The sequence below is a fragment of the Nomascus leucogenys genome, chromosome 3 (assembly GCF_006542625.1).
Source record: "Nomascus leucogenys isolate Asia chromosome 3, Asia_NLE_v1, whole genome shotgun sequence".
Classification (NCBI taxonomy): domain Eukaryota; kingdom Metazoa; phylum Chordata; class Mammalia; order Primates; family Hylobatidae; genus Nomascus; species Nomascus leucogenys.
In genome coordinates, this window is record NC_044383.1 from 135,699,889 (window position 1) to 135,720,950 (window position 21,062).

General features: G+C 42.2%; 1 protein-coding gene across 3 annotated transcripts in view; it reads right to left on the reverse strand.

The window, feature by feature from the left end:
* Positions 1–21,062, reverse strand: part of LATS1 (large tumor suppressor kinase 1) — a 58,465-nt gene that overhangs the window by 4,175 nt on the left and 33,228 nt on the right. For 2 of the 3 annotated variants that reach the window (XM_030809825.1, XM_030809826.1), the window contains 4 exons: positions 18,627–20,140; positions 15,407–15,989; positions 12,156–12,338; positions 11,857–11,963 (listed from right to left, as the gene is read on the reverse strand). In XM_030809825.1, the coding sequence (XP_030665685.1) occupies positions 11,857–11,963; positions 12,156–12,338; positions 15,407–15,989; positions 18,627–20,140 (2,387 nt within the window). Of the gene's footprint in view, positions 1–6,669; positions 6,769–11,856; positions 11,964–12,155; positions 12,339–15,406; positions 15,990–18,626; positions 20,141–21,062 lie in introns of all 3 variants that reach the window. The other variant, XM_030809827.1, reaches the window with a different exon arrangement.

The following is a 21,062-nucleotide window of genomic DNA, read 5'->3' on the forward strand; positions in this document are numbered from 1 at the left end:
ATTTTTGTATTTTAAATAAATTACACGATATTTTGCTGGAAAATAATTTTTTCTCCTATCCCATCCTCTCCAGGCAACTTCTACTCACATTATAAGACTCACTGTCAGTTTTAATCTCCCCTAGTAAACTTTTTTGCCTATGGTAGAAATGACTAGTTCTACTCTGCCTCCCCTGCACCACATATTTATTTCTATCATATTTCTAATACCTTGTGGTACCTATTTATGTTTATGTCCTACTGAAATGTAAAATTCCATTAAGGCTAGGGATTATGTTTTAGTGGTCTTTGTATCTCCTAGTGCTCAGTAAATTGCCTGGCACAGACTTAATACATGTTTGATAAAACTTTTTCTGCTGCCAAGCGTGGTGGCTTTTGCCTGTAATCCCAGCACATTGGGAGGCGGAGGTGGGAGGACTGCTTGAAGCTGGGAAGGTTCAAGACAAACCTGGGCAACAAAGCGAGACCCCTCTCTACAAAAAAACTTTAAAAATTAGCCAGGTATGGTGGCATGCACCTGTAGTCCTAGCTACTCAGGAGGTTGAAGCAGAAGGATTCCTGGAGCCCAGGAGTTTGAGGCTGCAGTGAGCCATGACTGTACCACTGCACTCCAGCCTGTGTGACAGAGCGAGACACTGTCTCCAAAAAAAAAAAAGAAAAGAAAAAACTCTGGTTAGGAATAAAATGAAATGAGGAAGAAAGGAATGCCAAGTGAAGCCAGACTACCTAAGACTACCTAGTCTCTCCCGCTGAATTCTTGGAGGCAGGGGAATTGGTATACAACTCAAAGTATGATATTAAATGGATTTGGGGCAAACTCTGTTAAGTGGTAGAATGCATTGTCATTTAACCAAGTTTAGATACCTTCAACTTGGGCAGGCACTGTGGCTCACACCTGTAATCCTAGCACTTTGAGGGGCCGAGGTAGGTGAACTGCTTGAGCCCAGAAGTTCAAGACCAGCCTGGGCAACATGGTGAAACCCCATATCTACAAAAAATACAAAAGTTAGCCAGGTTGGTGGTGTACACCTGTGGTCCCAGATACTTGAGACGCTGAGGTGGGAGGATGACCTGAGCCCAGGGAGATCGAGGCTGCAGTGAGCCATGATTGTGCCACTGCACTCCAGCCTGGGCGACACAGCAAGACCCTGTCTCAAAAGAGGAAAAAAAAAATCTTCAACTTGTCGCATGGTAGGCAGTCAAATATTTGCTAAAAAGCTGAATAAATGAACAGTATAATCTTCCTTATTCGTAGAGGAGCTAGTCAGCTATTATAGAGGGAAGAAAAATATACTCCCTCTTCTATTATTTGTTCCTTTTTAAAGTCTTATTCCAGATTAGAAAATGGAGAGGCTTCAACTAATAATAGAATATTTTAAAAACTCCTTTTGGAAAAAAAAATGATACAGTTAATAATAGTTATTTATGCTTCCAGTTCCATCACTTATTTCAAACAAGAGAAATAAAAAAAATATACAATGAGATGAACAATTTTTTTTTTTTTTGAAACAGAGTCTTGCTCTGTCGCCCAGGATGGAGTGCAGTGGCGTGATCTCGGCTCACTGCAACCTCTGCCTCCTGGGTTCAAGCGATTCTCCTGCCTTAGCTTCCTGAGTAGCTGAGATCACAGGTGCCCACCACCTCGCACAGCTAATTTTTTTGTATTTTTAGTAGAGACGGGGTTTCACCATGTTGGCACGGCTGGTTTCGAACTCCTGACCTCAAGTGATCTGTCCACCTTGGCCTCCCAAAGTGCTAGAATTACAGGTGCGAGTCACTGTGCCTGGCCAAGTTTAATATTTTTTATTTTAAGGTATATTTAGGATTTTTTCGTTTAAGGCAAGAAAAAAAAAACACAAAAGACTAAGCACAGCAAAAGACTCAGATAATTCAAAGATGGATGGATAAAATTATATAAACTGAAGCACAGAGAGAAAACATGTAGAATAAAAGAAAGAATAAAGCATAAGAGAAATGGAGGACAGTATCAAAGGAATAGCACATGTATAATCATTAGAGTCTCAAAAGGTGAGAAGGAAGCAAAATAAATCTGTGAAGGGATAATGACAGAAAATTTTCCGAAATCGATGAAAGTCATTAATGTACATTTCAAGAAACTGAGTGAATCTCAACCAAGAAAAATACAAAGGAAACTACACATAGGCACACCATGGTCAAACTGAAGAAAACCAAAGTTAAAGAGAAAAAAACCCTAAAAGCAACCAGAGAGGTCCCAGTTTTGAGGAAGATGTACTACATATACTCTCCTGTCTCCCTCCCACAGAAGGCAGCTATAAAACCTGGTCAGGATGCATGAAGCAGCTACTTCAAGATCCTGAAAAGTAAATAATAACAGGTAGATTAGGGGAGAAGATGTAAATTTGAAGTACCATTAAACCTGGTGACCATTTAAAAAAAATTATTTTGTAAGAGACAGGATTCTCACTATGTTGTCCACGCTGGTCTTGAACTCCTAGCCTCAAGCAATCCTCCCACCTCAGCCTCCCGAGTAACTGGGACTACAGGCCTCTGCTAGCACACCTAGCTCCATTTTTTTGTCTCTAGTGGTCTGCAGGCTGGACTCAAGGTAGCCCAAAACTTGGAAGGAGCTGAGCACAGACAGAGAGCTCTAGGAGAAGTCCCTCTAGTTCAGGCTCAGGGAGTAGAAAAGGAGCTTCCTGGTAGCAACGGAGGTGGCAATAAGAGCCAGTATGCACCTAAAACTGACAGGCAAACCTTCCTCTCCAATTGGAAATAAAATAACAAAGCATGGGGCTGGGCGCGGTGGCTCATGCCTGTAATCCCAGCACTTTGGGAGGCTGAGGCGGGGCGATCACTTGAGGTCAGGAGTTCGAGACCAGCTTGGCCGAAATGGTGAAGCCCTGTCTCCATTAAAATACAAAAATTAGTGGGGTGTGGTGGTGCATACCTGTAATCCCAGCTACTCGGGAGGCTGAGACAGGAGAATCACTTGAACCCAGGTGGCAGAGTTGCAGTGAGCCAAGATTGTGCCACTGCACTCCAGCCTGGGTGACAGAGTGAGACTCCATCTCATAAATATATAAATTAATAAAGCATGGGGCCCCAAGAAGATGGGTTGAATCTCTTTTGCTCGTTTTCTCTCTGTGTCCTTTTGCCACCTTGTCCTGGATTCAGATGCAGTTATGACACTGGCAGAGTTGGACAAGTAAAGCCTCACTTTCTGGTCAGAGAACTAAACAGGGAGCCCCAGGGAACAGGAAAGTACTGGGGACATCACAGAGAGGGAAGAGATTGGGCAAGTGACCCCATTAAGTTGCTTATGAACTGCTGGGCTCCCCCTCCAAACTATACTTATGTGGATCTAATCCTAAGGAGCATACCAAAGATTTTGAGAACTGAACTAAGGAAAAGACCACTGCCTACAAAGAGATCTGCCTAGAAAGGAAAAGGCTTTGAAACTGACATTCAGATCAAAAAAGCCTGGTTGGAACTTGTGGCCTGAACCCAACCAGGTTTAATACTTGTCAAAACAAGGTCAAAATTCTCCATAAGATCCAGAATCTTGGCTGGACGCGGTGGCTCACACCTGTAATCCCAGCACTTTGGGAGGCCAAGGTAGGCAGATCACCTGAGGTCAGGAGTTCGAGACCAGCCTGGCCAACATAGTGAAACCCTGTCTCTACTAAAAATACAAAAATTAGCCGGGTGTGGTAGCACACGCCTGCAGTCCTAGCTAACTGGGAGGCTGAGGCAGGACAGTCACTTGAACCTGGGTGGTGTAGTGAGCCGAGATCACACCACTGCACTCACTCCAGCCTGGGTGACCGAGAGAGACTCCATCTCCAAAAAAAAAAAAACCAGAGTCTCATAACGTATTATTCAAAATGTCCAGGATACAATCCAAAATAACTTAGTATACAAAAAACAAAAACAAAAACGGAAAATTTCAACATAGAAAAAGTCAGTATTGATATACCGTAGATGCTAGAATTTTCTGACAAAAACTTGAAAGTAGCCATTATAGGCCGGGCGCGGTGGCTCACGCCTGTAATCCCAGCACTTTGGGAGGCTGAGGCGGGCAGATCACAAGGTCAGGAGTTCAAGATCAGCCTGGCCAATGTGGTGAAACCCCGTCTCTACTAAAAACACAAAAAAATTACCCGGGCGTGGTGGCGGGCACCTGTAGTCCCAGCTACTCGGGAGGCTGAGGAAGGACAATCGCTTAAACCCGGGAGGCGGTGGCGGAGGCTGCAGTGAGCTGAGATCGTGCCACTGCACCCCAGCCTGCACAACAGGGCGAGACCCCATCTGAAAAAAAAAAAAAAGTAGCCATTATAAAAATGCTCCAGGCTGGGCATGGTGGCTCATGCCTGTAATCCCAGCACTTTGGGAGGCCGAGGTGGGCAGATCACGAGGTCAGGAGATCAAGACCATCCTGGCTAACACGGTGAAACCCCACCTCTACTAAAAATACAAAAAATTAGCCGGGCGTGGTGGTGGGTGCCTGTAGTCCCAGCTACTTGGGAGGCTGAGGCAGGAGAATGGTGTAAACCTGGGAGGCGGAGCTTGCAGTGAGCAGAGATCACGCCACTGCACTCCAGCCTGGGCAACAGAGTGAGACTCCGTCCCCCAAAAAAATGTTCCAAATGAGGATGAACACTCATGAAATGAAAGATAGGTCTCAGCAAAGAAATCAAAGATATAAAGTATCAAAAAGAAATTTTATAACGGAAAAATAACCAAAATAAAAAACTCAATGGATAGTCTCAATAGCAGAGTGAAGATGTCAGAGGAAAAAAAATAAGTGAACTTGAAGATAGGTTGATACTGGCCGTGCACAGTGGTGTCACTCCTGTAATCCCAGCACTTTGGGAGGCCAAGGCGCATGGATCACTTGAGGCCAGAAGCCGGAGACCAGCCTGGCCAACATGGTAAGAACCCTGTCTTACTAAAAATACAGAAAATTAGCTGGGTGTGATGGTGTGCCTATAGTCCCAGCGACTCAGGAGGCCGAGGTGGAAGGATTGCTTGAACCAGGAGCTTGAGCTGGAGGTTGCAGTGAGCTGAAATCACGCCACTGCACTCCAGCCTGGGCAACAAAACAAGACTGTCTCTCAAAAAAAAAAAAAAAAAAAGGGAGGAAAAGGAGGTGGATACTAATTATGTAATTACATCAACTACTCATTCTGAACAGCAGAAAAAACAAAAACTTAAAATATAAGTAGAACTTCAGGAATCTGTGGGACCACACCAAAAGGCCTAACATTCCTGTGATTAACATCACAAAAGAAAATGTGTGATACAGATAAATATTTGAAGACATGATGGCTGCACACACCCTAAATTTGATCAAAGACATAAACCTACAGATTTAAGATGCCTGGTGAATACCAAAAAGAATAAAGCCTAAGAAATCCATGCCCAGACATATCATAATTACAATACAAAAAAAAAAATTATTGAAAGCAGCTAAACATAATGCATTATTTGAGAGATCTGAATAATTGCAGATGTCTCATGAAATTATGAACGACAGAAGGAAGTAGACATTTTAAAGTGCTGTAAGAACTAAAACCCAGAATTTTGTATCAAGTGATAATACATATATTTTTTGAGATGGAGTCTCCGTCTGTCGCCCCGGCTGGAGTGCAGTGGTGTCATCTTGTCTCCCTGCAATCGTCTCCTGGGTTCAAGCAATTCTCCTGCCTCTGCTTCCCAAGTAGCTGGGATTACAGGTGCACGCCACCAGCCCAGCTAATTTTTGTTGGAGATGGAGTTTCAACATGTTGGCCAGGCTGGTCTCAAACTCCTGACCTCAGGTGATCCACCTGCCTCGGCCTCCCAAAGTGCTGGGATTACAGGCATGAGCCACTGTGCCCAGCCTCAAATGATAATATTCTAAGGAAGGCAAAATAAAGACATTCTCATATGAAGAGAAATTAAGAGACTCTCTTGTCAACACACTTGCTCTGAAGTATCTGCTTTAGGAAGTTGTTCAGATGGAAGAGACATGATATAGAAGGAATCTTGAAACACCAGGAAAGCATGAAGAGCAAGGAAAATGCTAAATATCCAGGTAAACATAAATGACTATTCTTCTCATCTTGATTTTTTTTTTTTTTTTGTTATTGACAGGGTCTCATTCTGTTGCTCAGGCTACAGCATAGTGGTATGATTATAGCTCACTGCAGCCTCAAACTTCTGGGCTCAAGTGATCCTCCTGTGTCTGGAGCAGCTGGGACCACAGGCATGTGCCACCATCCACCATGCCCAGCATTTTTTTTTTTTTTTGGTAGAGACACTGTCTATGATTTGTTACTCACGCTGGTCTTGAACTCCTGACTTCAAACAATCCTCTTGCGTCAGCCTCCCAAAGTGCTGGGATTGCAGGCATGCGCCACTGCATTCAGCCTCTCACCTTGAGTTCTTTAAAAGAACTTGATGGTTGAAAGCAAAATTGTTACATTGTTGGATGAGGCAGGTTTTGAGACAGGGTCACATTTTGTTGCCCAGGCTGGTGTGCAGTGGTATACTCTTAGCTCTTACTGCAGCCTTGACCTCCTGGACTTAAGGGATCCTCCCACTTACTAGTGCCCTGCCCCAAGTACCTGGGACTGTAGGCATGTACTACCACACACCAGCATGCTAGGCTAATTAAAAAAATTTTTTTGTAGAGACAGGGTCTTACTATGTTGCCCAGGCTGATCTCAAACTCCTGGGTTCCAGTGTTCTTCCTGCTGTGGCCTTCCAACGCACTGGGATTACAGGTGTGAGCCACCACACCTGGCTGGATGAGGATTTATTGATTGATGGATTGATTGATTGATTGAGACGGAGTCTATCTGCTGCCCAGGCTGGAGTGCAGTGGCACCATCTCGGCTCACTTCAAGCTCCGCCTCCCGGGTTCACGCCATTCTCCTGCCTCAGCCTCCTGAGTAGCTGGGACTACAGGCACCCGCCAACATGCCCGGCTAATTTTTTGTACTTTTAGTAGAGACGGGGTTTCACCGTGTTAGCCAGGATGGTCTCGATCTCCTGACATCATGATCGACCTGCCTCGGCCTCCCAAAGTGCTGGGATTACAGGCGTGAGCCACTGTGCTTGGCCGGATGAGGTTTTAAGCGTATGTAGATGTAATGTATAAAATAACTACAAGCCAGGTGCAGGCTCATGCTTGTAATCCCAACATTTTGGGAGGCCAACGTGGGAGGATTGCTTCAGCCCAGAAGTTCAAGAGCTGCCTGGGCAACATAGTGACTAGTCTTGATTACAAAATAATAAAATTAGCCAAGCACAGTGGCATGTGCCTGTAATCCAGGAGGATGACATGGGAGAATCTTGAACCCGGGAGGCAGAAGTTGCAGTGAGCTGAGATCACGACCCTGCACTCCAGCGTGGGCGGCAGAGCAAGACCTTGTCAAAAAAAAAAAAAAGAAGAAAAATCAAGTAACTACAACATAAATAGTAGAGAATAAAGGGACCTATATGGCAGTATGGTTCTACGTTGAACTTGAAGTGGTAAAGTATAAATTCTAGGTAGATAGTGAAAACTTAGGCTGGGCGTGGTGGCTCATGTCTGTAATCCCAATACTTTGGGAGGCTGAGGCGGGTGGATCACTTGAGGTCAGGAGTTCGAGACCAGCCTGGCCAACATAGTGAAACTCTGTCTCTACTAAAAATACAAAAATTAGCTGGGTGTGGTGGCATTTTGGCCAGGCTGGTCTCAAACTCCTGACCTCAGGTGATCTGCCTGCCCTGGCCTCCCAAAGTGCTGGGATTACAGGTGTGAGTCACCGTGCCCAGCCTATGATTTCTTTCAGTAGCAATCGGCATACAAATCTTGCTCATGTTGTAGATTTATACCAAAGTATTTTATTTCAGAGGAGCTATTGTGAATGGTATCGTTTTTAAATTTTAGTTTCCAGTTTTCATTGCTTAAATATAGAAATAGATGGATTTTGGCCGGGCACAGTGGCTCACGCCTGTAATCCCAGCACTTTGGGAGGCCAAGGCGGGTGGACCACCTGAGGTCAGGAGTTCAAGACCAGACTGACCAACATGGTAAAACCCGGTCTTTACTAAAAATAAAAAATTAACTGGGATGGTGGCGCATGTCTGTAGTCCCAGCTACTCAGGAGGCTGAGGCAGGAGGCTCACTTGAACCCAGGAGACAGAGGTTGCAGTGAGCCCAGACAGCACCATTGCACTCCAGTCTGGGCAACAAGAGTGAAACTCTGTTTCAAAAAAAAAAAAAACAAAGAAATGGATGGATTTTATGTGTTATTCTTGTACTCTACACCTATAGATTCCCTGGGATTTTCGATATAGAAAATTATATCATTTTTGAATAGGGGAAGTTTTTATTTTTTACTTCTTCCTTTTCTTTTTTTTTTTTTTTTTTTGAGATAGGATCTTACTCTATTACCCAGGCTGCAGTGCAGTGGTATAATCACGGCTCACTGCAGCCTTGACCTCCCCAGGCTCAGGTGATCCTCCCACCTCAGCCACCTGAGTAGCTGGGACTACAGGTGCACACTGCCATGCTCAGCTAATTTTTCTATTTTTTTGTAGAGACACAGTTGCGCCATGTTGCCCAGGCTGGTCTCCAATTCTTGGCTCAAGCAATCCACTCGCCTTGGCTTACCAAAGTGCTAGGATTACAGGCATGAGCTACCGCGCCCAGCCCTTTTATTTCTTTTCATTGCTGTATTATGCTGGCTAAGATTCCAGAACATAGAATTGATGAGAATGGACATTCCTGCCTTGTTCTCAATCTTAGGGAGAAAGCATACAATTTTTTTTTCTCTCTCTCATACACCTACACACAAATATACTTATATTCAAATGAAGGCAAAATGAAGATAATTTCAGACATTCCCGAGACAAACCTGAGAGAATGCATTATCAGCAGACCTATACTATAACAAATCCTAAAAGAAGTTTTAAAATGTAAAACCATTTCCTTTTTTTCTTTTTTTTTTTTTTTTGAGATGGAGTCTCGTTCTGTCGCCCGGGCTGGAGTGCAATGGCGCAATCTCGGCTCACTGCAACCTCTGCCTCCCAGGTTCAAACAGTTCTCCTGCCTCAGGGCCTCCCGTATAGCTGGGACTACAAGTGCCAGCCACCATGCACGGCTAATTTTTGTATTTTTAGTAGAGACAGGGTTTCACCATGTTGGTCAGGCTGGTCTCAAACTCCCGACTTCAGGTGATCCACCTGCCTCAGCCTCCCAAAGTGCTGGGATTACAGGCATGAGTCACCATGCCCGGCTAATGTAAAACCATTTCTCTATTAAATGCAATGACTGAAGAAGTTATAGCTTAAGAAAGGTGGAAATCAAAGAAACAATGGAATCTCAGGAAACTCTCAAAGAAGAATTTTTTTTTTTTAGACAGAGTTTTGCTCTTATTGCCCAGGCTGGAGTGCAATGGTGCAATCTCAGCTCACTGCAACCTCTGCCTCCTGGGTTCAAGCAATCCCCGTGCCTCAGCCTCCCAAGTAGCTGGGATTACAGGGGCGCACCACCACACCCAGCTAATATTTGTATTTTTAGTAGAGACGGGGTTTCACCACGTTGGCCAGGCTGGTCTCAAACTCCTGACCTCAGGTGATCCACCTGCCTTGGCCTCCCAAAGTGCTGGGATTATAGGTGTGAGCCACCACGCCGAGCCAAATTTTTTATTTTTTGAGACGGGATCTCACTCTGTCATCTAGGCTGGAGTGCAGTGGCACGAATATGGCTCACTGCAATGTCTCCTAGGCTCTAGTGACCCTCCAACCTTAGCCTCCCAGGTAGATAGGATCACAAATATGCATTACCATGGCTGGCTAAGTTTTTTGTATTTTTTGTACAGATGGGGTTTCACCATGTTGCCCAGGCTGGTCTCAAACTCCTGGGCTCAAGTGATCTGTCTGCCACGACCTTGCAAAATGTTGGGATTACAGGTGTGAACCACTGCACCCATCCCAGCACTTTTGGGAGGCTGAGGTGGATGGATCACTTGAGCCCAGGAGTTTGAGACCAGCCTGGGCAACATGGCGAAACCCTATAACTACAAAAAATACAAAAAAAATGCACCTACGGTCCCATCTACCCAGGAGGCTGAGAGAAGTCGCTTGAGCCAGGAGACAGAGGTTGCATGAGAGGAGATCATGCCACTGCATTCCACCTTAGGTGAAATGTTTTTACCTTATCTCAAAATAAATAAAGTGCTGGGATTACAGACATGAGCCATCATGTCTGGCCCTCAAAGAATAATTAAGAATGATTGGCCAGGCGCGGTGGCTCACGCTTGTAATCCCAGCACTTTGGGAGGCCGAGGCACGTGGATCACGAAGTCAGGAGATCGAGACCATGGTGAAACCCCGTCTCTACTAAAAATACAAAAAAATTAGACAGGCGTGGTGGCGGGCGCCTGTAGTCCCAGCTACTTGGACAGGCTGAGGCAGGAGAATGGCATCAACCCGGGAGGCGGAGCTTGCAGTGAGCCAAGATCATGCCACTGCACTCCAGCCTGGGTGACAGAGCGAGACTCCGTCTCAAAAAAAAAAAAAAAAAAAAAAAAAAGCATGATCAGGAGGCCGGGCACGGTGGCTCACTGGGAGGACGAGGCGAGCAGATCATGAGTTCAGGAGTTCGAGACCATCCTGGCCAACATGGTGAAACCCCGTCTCTACTAAAAATACAAAAACTAGTTGGGTGTGATGGCGCATGCCTGTAATCCCAGCTACTCGGGAGGCTGAGGCACGAGAATCGCTTGAACCCAGGAGGCAGAAGTTGTAGTGAACTGAGATCACACCACTGCACTCTAGCCTGATGACAGAGCAAGACTCTGTATCAAAAATAAAAAGAGAACGACCAGGAGTTAAGTAGACTTCAGAAAGGAGGAAGGGTTATAGAAGAGAGAGATGGAAGTAGGACATTCCAGACAGAGGGAATGGTATGAACAGAGGGCAAATTTCAACTTTAACCCACGGACAATCACTAAAGGGTATTAAATCAGACAGTGTATGGTCAAAATTGTGGGTAGCTTCTCATTTAAGTGCCAGAGGTATTTTCAAGTGGGGATATAAACATTTGTTTGTAGTTTGCATAGAAGGAGACAAAGCCAGGAGGCAGTAGGTGACAAAGAGTAAACTGGAATAAATCTTCAAAACGGACTAAAGACCTTTTTGTTTTGTTTTGTCTGAGAAGGAGTTTCGCTCTTTCACCCAGGGTAGAGTGCAATGGCAAGATCTTGGCTCACTGCAACCTCTGCCTTCTGAGTTCAAGGGATTTTCCTGCCTCAGCCTCCCAAGTAGCTGGGATTACAGGCGCCTGCCACCACACCCCGCTAATTTTTGTATTTTTAGTAGAGACGGGGTTTCGCCATGTTGGCCAGGCTGATCTCAAACTCCTGACCTCAGGTGATCCACCCGCCTACATCTCCCAAAGTGGTAGGATTACAGGCATGAGCCACCGTGCCTGGCCTAAAGACCTTTTTGAGAATGATATATGATATATGAGTATGGTGTATGAGTGAGGGGGGATACAAGATTATGGGGATATGGCATCATGGAGACTGGAGAATTCACATATGCAATTCTGGTGAGTTCATATACCCTTACAAGTTCATTCTTTTCCTTTTTTAAATTAAAAAATATTTGTTTGTAGAGATGTGGTCTCACATTGTTGCCAGGCTGATCTTGAACTCCTAGGCTCAAGCAGTCCTCCTGCCTCAGCCTCCCAAAGAACTGGCATTATGGGTGTGAGCCACTGCACCCGGCCCAAGTTCATTCTTTAACTCCAGACTAAAATGCTCTAAGTAGTAATAAATAAAAGTCAATGATGTAGCAACTTTGTGAGAATTCTTTTGATATAGATGCCATACCTTACCTTCATTTGTGTTTCTAATGGTGTTTGTGCCAAGAAAGGAGGTTGTCCCACCAACATTTCAAAAAGAATAACACCAACACTCCACCAATCACATAACTGTGTGTATCCTAAAATAAGATATCAAAGTTAGTTATTTATAAGCACGTTAAAAATGCTCAGAATAAAAATTAACATTAAATCACCAATTTATACCATAAAATTAATACTTTTATTATAAGCCTGAAAAATAAGGCATATTCTAGTGTCGTTTTGGCTGGTCTAAAGGCCTACTGAGAATATATATGAAAGAAGTGCTTTACCTGTTCGTAGCAACACTTCAGGTGCAATATAATTGGGAGTCCCAACCAAAGAATGTGCTAGACATCGCTGGTGCTGGCGTGCAGCTCTCCGCTCTAATGGCTTCAGTCTGTCTCCACATCGACAGCTTGAGGGATCCCCCCATTCATTACTGAAATCCATGCTATCTTGCCGTGGATGGTCACCTGCACAACAAAAGAATAAATAAATAAAGTCAACAAGGACAACAGTAAACCTGAAGTCTAATCTTCTGACATCATGGTTTAGGGTTAACAACATTCTCCCTTGTGACAAACTAAGACACAATGTATGCCAAATCACTGACGGTGTTTATTACCAATTAGAGCCTGCTTTCTGAGATGTCAATAGGAAGGATTTTACACTTAAAAAAAATTAGCCTAAGATTTAGTAATTTATGCAATGTTAAATAACAACAATATGAGTCATGGGGAGATTAAGAGTTTGTTATTTAGCCCACTCCCTGTTACTACTCTGGACAAACTTTCAAACAAATTAGATCCGTCTTTCATTCAATAAATGACAGTGATAAGACAAAGCTCTGGTTACACTCTAGTAGGAAAAGAAACAAAATAAAAAATTACACATATAAGGAACAGTGACATACCCTACACAGAGAATCAACACAGGGTGATGTAACAAACGTGACTGGATAGCTACATAAGACTGAAAGGCCAGGGAAGACCAATTGAGAAGGTGACTTCAGCTAAACCGTAAAAAAACAAGAAGGACTCAACCATTTAAAAATCAGGATTAGGTATTCCACACAGAAATAACAGCAACGGAGAGAAGACCAGTGCAGCTGATAAAGGGGAGAACTGTAGGAAATGGGGCAAGAACCGTAAGAAATGCGGCAGGAATACACGTGGGTTTTGCAAGCAATGGTCTGCCTTTTACCTCAAGTAAAGTGAAAAGATATTGCAGAGTTCGAAGCAAGAAGATAACAGTATCCGATTTATGCTTTAAAAAAAAAAAAGAGTTCTTTATGGGTCATGTGAAGTTTGAAAGGCCTATTTGAAATCCATGTGAAGATAGCCGGGAAGCAGTTGGATAGAGAAATTACGAATTTCAGAGAAAGGCCATTTCTGGAGAGAGAGATTTGGAAGTCACTGACATATAGATGGCATGAAGTCACCTAGAATATAAGAAATTAACCTAACTGTAATATTTATCTGGGATGTTTGATTAAAATATGATTTCCCTTTGGGAGGCTGGGGTGGGTGGATCACGAGGCCAAGAGATTAAGACCATCCTGGCCAACATGGTGAAATCCCATCTCTACTAAAAATACAAAAATTAGCTGGGTGTGGTGGAGCACACCTGTAATTCCAGCTACTCGGGAGGCTGAGGCAGGAGAATCACTTGAACCCAGGAGATGGAGGTTGCAGTGAGCTGAGATCGCGCCACTCCACTCCAGCCTGGCAACAGACCAAGACTCCATCTCAAAAAAAAAAAAACCGAACAGGCCGGGCGCGGTCGCTCACGCCTGTAATCCCAGCCACTTTGGGAGGCCAAGGCAGGTGGATCATGAGGTCAGGAGATTGAGACCATCCTGGCTAACATGGTGAAACCCAGTCTCTACTAAAAATACAAAATAAAATAAAATAAAATAAAAAATTAGCCAGGCGTGGTTGCAGGCGGCTGTAGTCCCAGCTACTTGGGAAGCTGAGGCAAGAGAATGGCGTGAACCCGGGAGGTGGAGCTAGCAGTGAGCCGAGATTGCGCCACTGCACTCCAGCCTGGGCAACAGAGCGAGACTCCGTCTCAAAAACAAACAAACCAACAAAAAACAACAACAAAAAGATTTCTATGCCCCAGTGAAGATTTTTGATCAAAAGACGGGAATAGAGCCTAGGAATCATGTTTTTAAGAAGCTTTCCAGGTAATAATTCAGTCAAATCTGGGAAGACACTAAATTCCACTATGTCAAACATTAAAGTAGGTTCAATTGTCTCAGTTCTACCCATTTTAATGTCAATCTACTTGTGTTCACAGAAGCACAGGAGGCTAATAATACTTACCTCAGAATTGTTGTGAGCATATTAGAATATATTGTTAAGCACCTAGTACATTGTATTTAACAAATGTTAGATTGACTTACACTTCCATTAGCGCTTGGAGGGATCTTGGTGAGGCAGTGTGGTGTAGTAGAAATAACATGGGCCCTGAAATCAGACAAACCTGGGTTCAAAGCCTAGCCCTTACACTTGATTTCTGTCTGACCTTGGGCAGGTTACTTCATCTAACTAGGTGTCAGTTTCTTCATCCTGCCTCACAGTGACATTGTGAGGATAAAATAGGATCAAGGATCATAAAGTGTTTAGGGTTATATAAGTTGTGTAACAGTCATGTAATGAAATCCTAAATAGTAGTGAAAATAAACGTAACATGCAATAACATGGAGGAACCTCAAACAAGTCAACATAAAGAATATATATAGATTATATTTAAATAAAGGTTAAAGAGTAGGCAAAATGAAATATTATTTAGAGATACATACATTTGTGATAAAAGTATCGATAAAAATAACCGATTATAAAGTTCTGAAATAATAATTATCTTTGTGGAGGAGAAAAGGGGAAGTGATTGTTTAGGGGCTTCTAAAGTACTGATAATCTAGTTCTTTAACTGAATGGTGGATATGAGGATTCATTAAAAAATTATTTTTAAAATGTTATTTGGCCAGGCGCAGGGGCTCACACCTATAATCTCAGCACTTTGGGAGGCTGTGACAGGTGGATCACCTGAGGTCAGGAGTTCGAGATCAGCCTGGCCAACATGGCGAAACCCCATCTCTATTAAAAATACAAAAATTAGCCAGGTGTGGTGGCGGGTGCTTGTAATCCCAGCTACTCGGGAGGCTGAGGCAGGAGAATCGCTTGAACCCAGGATGGGGAGGTTGCAGTGAGCCAAGATCGTGCCACTGCACTCCAGCCTGGGCAACAGAGCGAGACTCCATCAAAAAAAAAAAAAAAGTTATTTGTCTGACATATTTTCAAATAAAATGTACAAGGTGTGACTCAAAAATGTTAATAATATTTAGAAATAATCAAGTCTAGCACATTCTTTCATTTTATAAGGCTAAGTGCCTAAAGGATTCACCCAAGTTTATCCAACAGAATCAAGACCTGACCCACATCTTCTGGCTCTCATCCAGTGATGATACCATCTTATATTTTACTACATCAATAAATTACATTATTATAAACAAACTAAATTTAATGAGTTTACTTACCACTCTGATAGTACTTAGAATCGTGTGTCCATCTGAAGCCAGTGCAGAGGCCAAAGTCAGTCAATTTAATATGACCATCACGATCAATCAAAATATTATCAGGTTTAATATCTCTATGAATAAAACCCATTTTATGAACACTTTCAACTGCACAGGTAAGTTCTGCTATGTAGAATCGTGCCAGATTTTCTGGAAAGATGCCCATTCTAATTAATAGGCTCATCATATCACCCCCAGGAATGTAGTCCATTACAAAGTATAAATTGTCTTTATCTTGGAATGAATAATATAGACGAACTACCCATTCATTGTCAGCTTCAGCCAGGATATCTCTCTCAGCTTTAACATGAGCGACTTGATTTCGAAGAAGAACATCTTTCTTTCGAAGAGTTTTTGTTGCATACAAAGCCTTAGTATCTACTTTTCTTGCTAGACAGACTTCACCAAATGCTCCTATTCCTAGTGTCTTTATCTTCACAAACATAGACTTGTCCATTTTAGCCCTTTTAAGACGGATGTAATTAGATTCTTTTTGGCAAAGCATCTTTCTCATTTGATCCTGGGCATCTTGAGATAATCCAACCTAGGCAAATAAACTAGATGTTAAATAAGAATTATCTTCTTCAATATTGAATATTAAGAAATAGCTTGGGAAAAATTCAGGCATATATTTAAAGGTTAAATGCATAATTTTTAATAAAGCATGTTAGAAATCTAGAAAACATTTCAAAGGAAATTAATGATCAAAAGTGCAGCCTAAGGGGTACTTAAAAGGATATTCAAAGTGAGTACATATGCAAATTCAGCTGTGGAGCACAAGAAGAGGGTACCAGATGAGTAAGCTTTCTACTCTTCTGTAATGCACTCCGAAAAAAAGGAAAAAAAAAAAAAAAAGTTCTCAATGTGCAACAAACATCTGTTAACATGCATCTTCATTTATCTCTCTGTTATATGCTTCTCTTGGTGGAATGCCTAGGCCTCAAATATTCTTCCTATTTTGTCTTTCATGAAAAAAATTCTTTCACTCCAGGCTCATTTATTCTAAAAAATTAATGTACCAAAAAACAACAAAACAATGCCTTTTCTAACCCACCAGTCCTTTCCCTATTCTCAATAAATATACAATAGTCATTAATAATCTTTCCTTTTCTATTCTTCAGGGCATTAGAGTAAAGGTGCGACTCACAGTCCACCACTAACACAAATTGCAAAGGGTTTCTCCTACTTTGAAAAGAACAACCTGGTTGTTTACAAGATATCCTTTGGATATTTAGGAATACTTCAGTGTGACTCATGAAGATATCAAAAAATAGATTAAAAACAAAAACTAACTTCTCAGTATTATAGATATGGAATGCCTGGATTTAGAAGGGAGAAACATTTTGGCTAATTAATAAAGAATTAATTAAAGGGTTTAAATAGAAAAGAAATTCAGTTGGAAAAGTGGGGTCTAATTCTAGAAATACAAGACTAAAATAGAGCAACCACATGCTTCTGTTAGGATTCACATTTGCATGCAAAATCTTTTAAGAAGGATGGCATGCTAGACTCAGTTCAGAACTGTTTCTCTTAAAATCTTACTTGCCTACACAGTAATGGAGACTACAGAAGTCAGCAAAGCTTCCAACACCATAAAAGTTTAAATCAGCTATTAGTGAAAGTGAAGAGGAAAAAGGAAAAAAAAACTAAGAAAATACACATAGACAGAATTTAGTAAGAAATCCTAAGAACTAAAATATGGATAAGTCATAGAAATTATGGTATTTCTCATTTAATAAAATACAAAATAGAAATAACAATACTGTAAAATCAGATTTGTTAAAATCATTTTAAAAGAATGGTTCAAGTATATAAAGGTGTTTAATCACAAGGTTAAGCCTCTTGGATTGTGAGTGACAGATGTAAGATTAGGAGTCAAATCTTTGAACTCTAAGCATATGATAAAAACAATAATGGCTGGGCGCAGTGGCTCACGCCTGTAATCTCAGCGCTTTGGGAGGCAGACGCGGGTGGGTCATGGGGTCAAGAGATCAAAACCAGCCTGGCCAACATGGTGAAACCCCGCCTCTACTAAAAATAAAAAATTAGCTCAGCGTGCTGACGGGCGCCTGTAGTCCCAGCTAGTGGGGAGGCTGAGGCAGGAGAATTGCTTGAACCCGGGAGGCGGAGGTTGCAGTGAGCCGAGATGGCGCCACTGCACTCCAGCCTGGCAATAGAGTGAGATTCCGTCTCAAAAAAAAAAAAAAAAAAAAAAGATGATGATCGTACTACCTTAATATCCAGTGAAGAGATCCATGTGGAATGACAACACAGATTAAAGTGTGTTTACTTACTCTGATCTCCCTTTTAGTATAGTTTGACTAAATAATTTTAGCACATTTTTCTCCAGTATATTATAAAAATGAAATGAGAAGGGAGAAATATAACTGAAGGGAACTTCTTTTACACTTTTTAATAAGATCTATGTGATGAATAAACCTATAAACTCCAAATTTTTTACAAGTAAATGTTTTGTAAGTATATCAAGAGATGAGACCCACATATTTCTTTTTTTTTTTTTTTTTTTTTTTTTGAGATGGAGTCTCGCTCTGTCACCCATGCTGGAGTGCAGTGGTGCGATCTCGGCTCACTGCAACCTCCGCCTCCCAGGTTCATGCCATTCTCCTGCCTCAGCCTTCTGAGTAGCTGGGACTACAGGCACCCGCCACCATGCCCGGCTAATTTTTTTTGGTATTTTTAGTAGAGACGGGGTTTCACTGTGTTAGGCAGGATGGTCTCGATCTCCTGACCTCACGATCTGCCCGCCTCAGCCTTCCAAAATGCTGGGATTACAGGTGTGAGCCACCATGCTCGGCCTGGGACCCACATATTTCTAGTCTATTTTTAAATGTTGTAAGATATTGTATGAAACCTAGAAGACAACCCTTCCTCCAATTTTCATATAAAGGTATTATGTACACCTAAACTGTATACCACAAATTATATTTTTCTTAATTTACACGAGATTTTATCATAGGAAATTCTGAATAAATCTTGAAATACTAAAATAAAATGCTACAATCAAAAGTACTTTAATATTTATTCACTTTTAAATTCTGTAACTGATAATATGTTGTATTTAGCTATAAAAAGAAAGAAAAATACTGGACACAATATTTTAAAATAAACACCAAGCAAACAGATGATTAAGTATAAAAATGCACAGTTTAAAAGGTTTTACCCGCATCATTTCATTCTCTAATTGTTTTTTACGATGTAGACGCTGCTGATGAGATTTGAGTACATTTTCTACATGTTGCTCCATAAAGAATTTAAATGCTTGAGGAGAATAACTTTGAATACGAGATTCCCTTCGCTCTTCATCTTTCTTGTTTTTCCTAACAGTAATGGGTGAAGTTGTAATCTGTTTCTTTTCTTTATCCCCACTATCAACATTTTCATAACTCTTTTCACTCTCATCTTCCTTGGGCAAGCTTGGCTGATCCTCTTTGCTAGGCTTACTGATTGATTCGTATGGAGGAACAGATGGGTTTTGGTGCAGCAGATGTTTTGGGTAGGGTGGTGGTGGTCCTTGATAGTTTGGAGCTTCAGCAACAGGTGGCATCACAGTCACATTTGAAGCGGTTCCCTCAGGAAAAGGACTGGGTTGAACAGTTTGAATTGGCTGTGGTATCCAAGAAGGGTGTGTAGGTGCTAAAGCAGTCTGTAGCTCTGGTTTTAATACACGCATACTTTTCACAGGCTGTTGAATAGGAGCTGGTGTAATTGCAGTGACTGTTGTAGCGGAAGCCTGAGAATTAGCAGAGTGACTTGCTCTATTTCCTAATGGGTTATTAAAAGAATTTGACCTCACTGGTATGTTAGGTTGCCATGTAGGGATTTCATGCCCACTGCTCGGGGATGACTGGGCTGGAGCAGAAGATGACTGAGGCCAATTTGTTTGCAGTCCAGGTACATTAATGTTATATAGTTCCATGTTATGACTATTTCTGTTTGGCACCATCATAGACTGAGGAATATTTCCATTTGTATATGACGAAGGAGCAGCCGATCCCCCTGTTTGTAAAGCAGAAGGGCTTTGTCCATTAGCTGCGGTCAGAGGATATGGAGGTGGTGGCTGCCGATTCACAGTGCCAGCAGGGACAACATTTTGGTGTATCATGAACTCAGTTTGTCCAGTACCATTCTGCATTCCAGGTCTCCCTGATGGAAAGTTAAATTTGCTAGAACTCTGCATGATGATTGGTTGTCTGCCAACAGGAACAGAACTAATGCCTCTCTGTCCCTGATTAGGAGGATTCATGGGGGAAGTGTTGAGAGGTGGTGGAGGATAGCCCTCTTGCCATGCCCCAGGTGGGACAGGAGAGATTCGGGAGATTACGTATTCCATGTTTCCAGAATAGCGCTTTGTTTGAGAGTTTGGTTCCCATGAAGGGGGAGGTGGAGTTGTACCTCTTGGAGGGGGAGTCTGGCCTCTTGGAGGTGGTGGAGGAGTAACACTCCTTACTTGAGGTGGTGGTGGGGGGTTCACTCTCTGTCCGTTGCTAGGGTGAGCTTGAACAAAGGCTGATATACCAGACCCAGACAAAGGTCTTCCTACATCTGTCTGTGAGTTGGGACTCTCAGAATGATAGGCCACACTTTCTCCTAGTGGTGGGCCATGCCTCTGAGGAACTAAGGATTCTTTAGAACCTTTCCAGCTCTGTTTGCGGTTAACTGATTGTTGCACATTCCCTGTGGTTATAAGAGAGATAAAGAGAAAAAAGAATCATGTTTTTAACCTCTCATTTTTGAAAACCTTAGCTTGCAATTCTGATATTACAAATGATACTCAATTCTCTTTCAAGAATTATAAAAATATAAAAAGTTCAAGTGATCTCTTGTACAAAATGGTGACTGTAGTTAATAACAACATATTGTACTCCTGAAAATTGCTAAGAGAGTAAATTTTAAGTGTTCTCACTATAAAAAAATGACATGTGAGGTAATAATACATATTATTTAGCTCAATTTAGCAAAAAAAAGAAGAGTTATAAAAATAAAATTTCACTAAGTAGTTTCCTTTTACCTTTTAGAATTTTATTTATTTTTGACCAGGCGTGGTGGCTCACGCCTGTAATCCCAGCACTTTGGGAGGCTGAGGTAGGCGGATCACTTGAGGCCAGGTGTTCGAGACCAGCCTGGCCAACATGGTAAAACTCCGTTTCTACTAAAAATACAAAAATTTAGCCAGGCGTGGTGGTGTGCCCCTGTAGTCCCAGCCACTCGGGAGGCTGAGGCAAGAGAATTACGTGAACCAAGAAGGCCAATGCTGCAGTGAACTGAGATTGTGCCACTGCACTCCAGCCTGGGTGACAGTACAAGACTCCATCTCAAAAAAATATATATATATTTTTGAAGAGATATAATTTCATATATATGCATGTATATTTGTAAATTATTAGAGGTAGCATTATTAGGCCAAAGGGCGTATCTATTTGTAATTTTCATAGCTACTACAGATTTTAAATATATTTTAATATATATATATTTTTAAATTGAGACAAAGTCTCACTCTGTCACCCAGGCTGGAGTGCAGTGGCACAGACTCACTGCAACCTCCGTCTCCCGGGTTCAATTAATTCTCCTTCCTCGGCCTCCTGAGTAGCTGGGACTA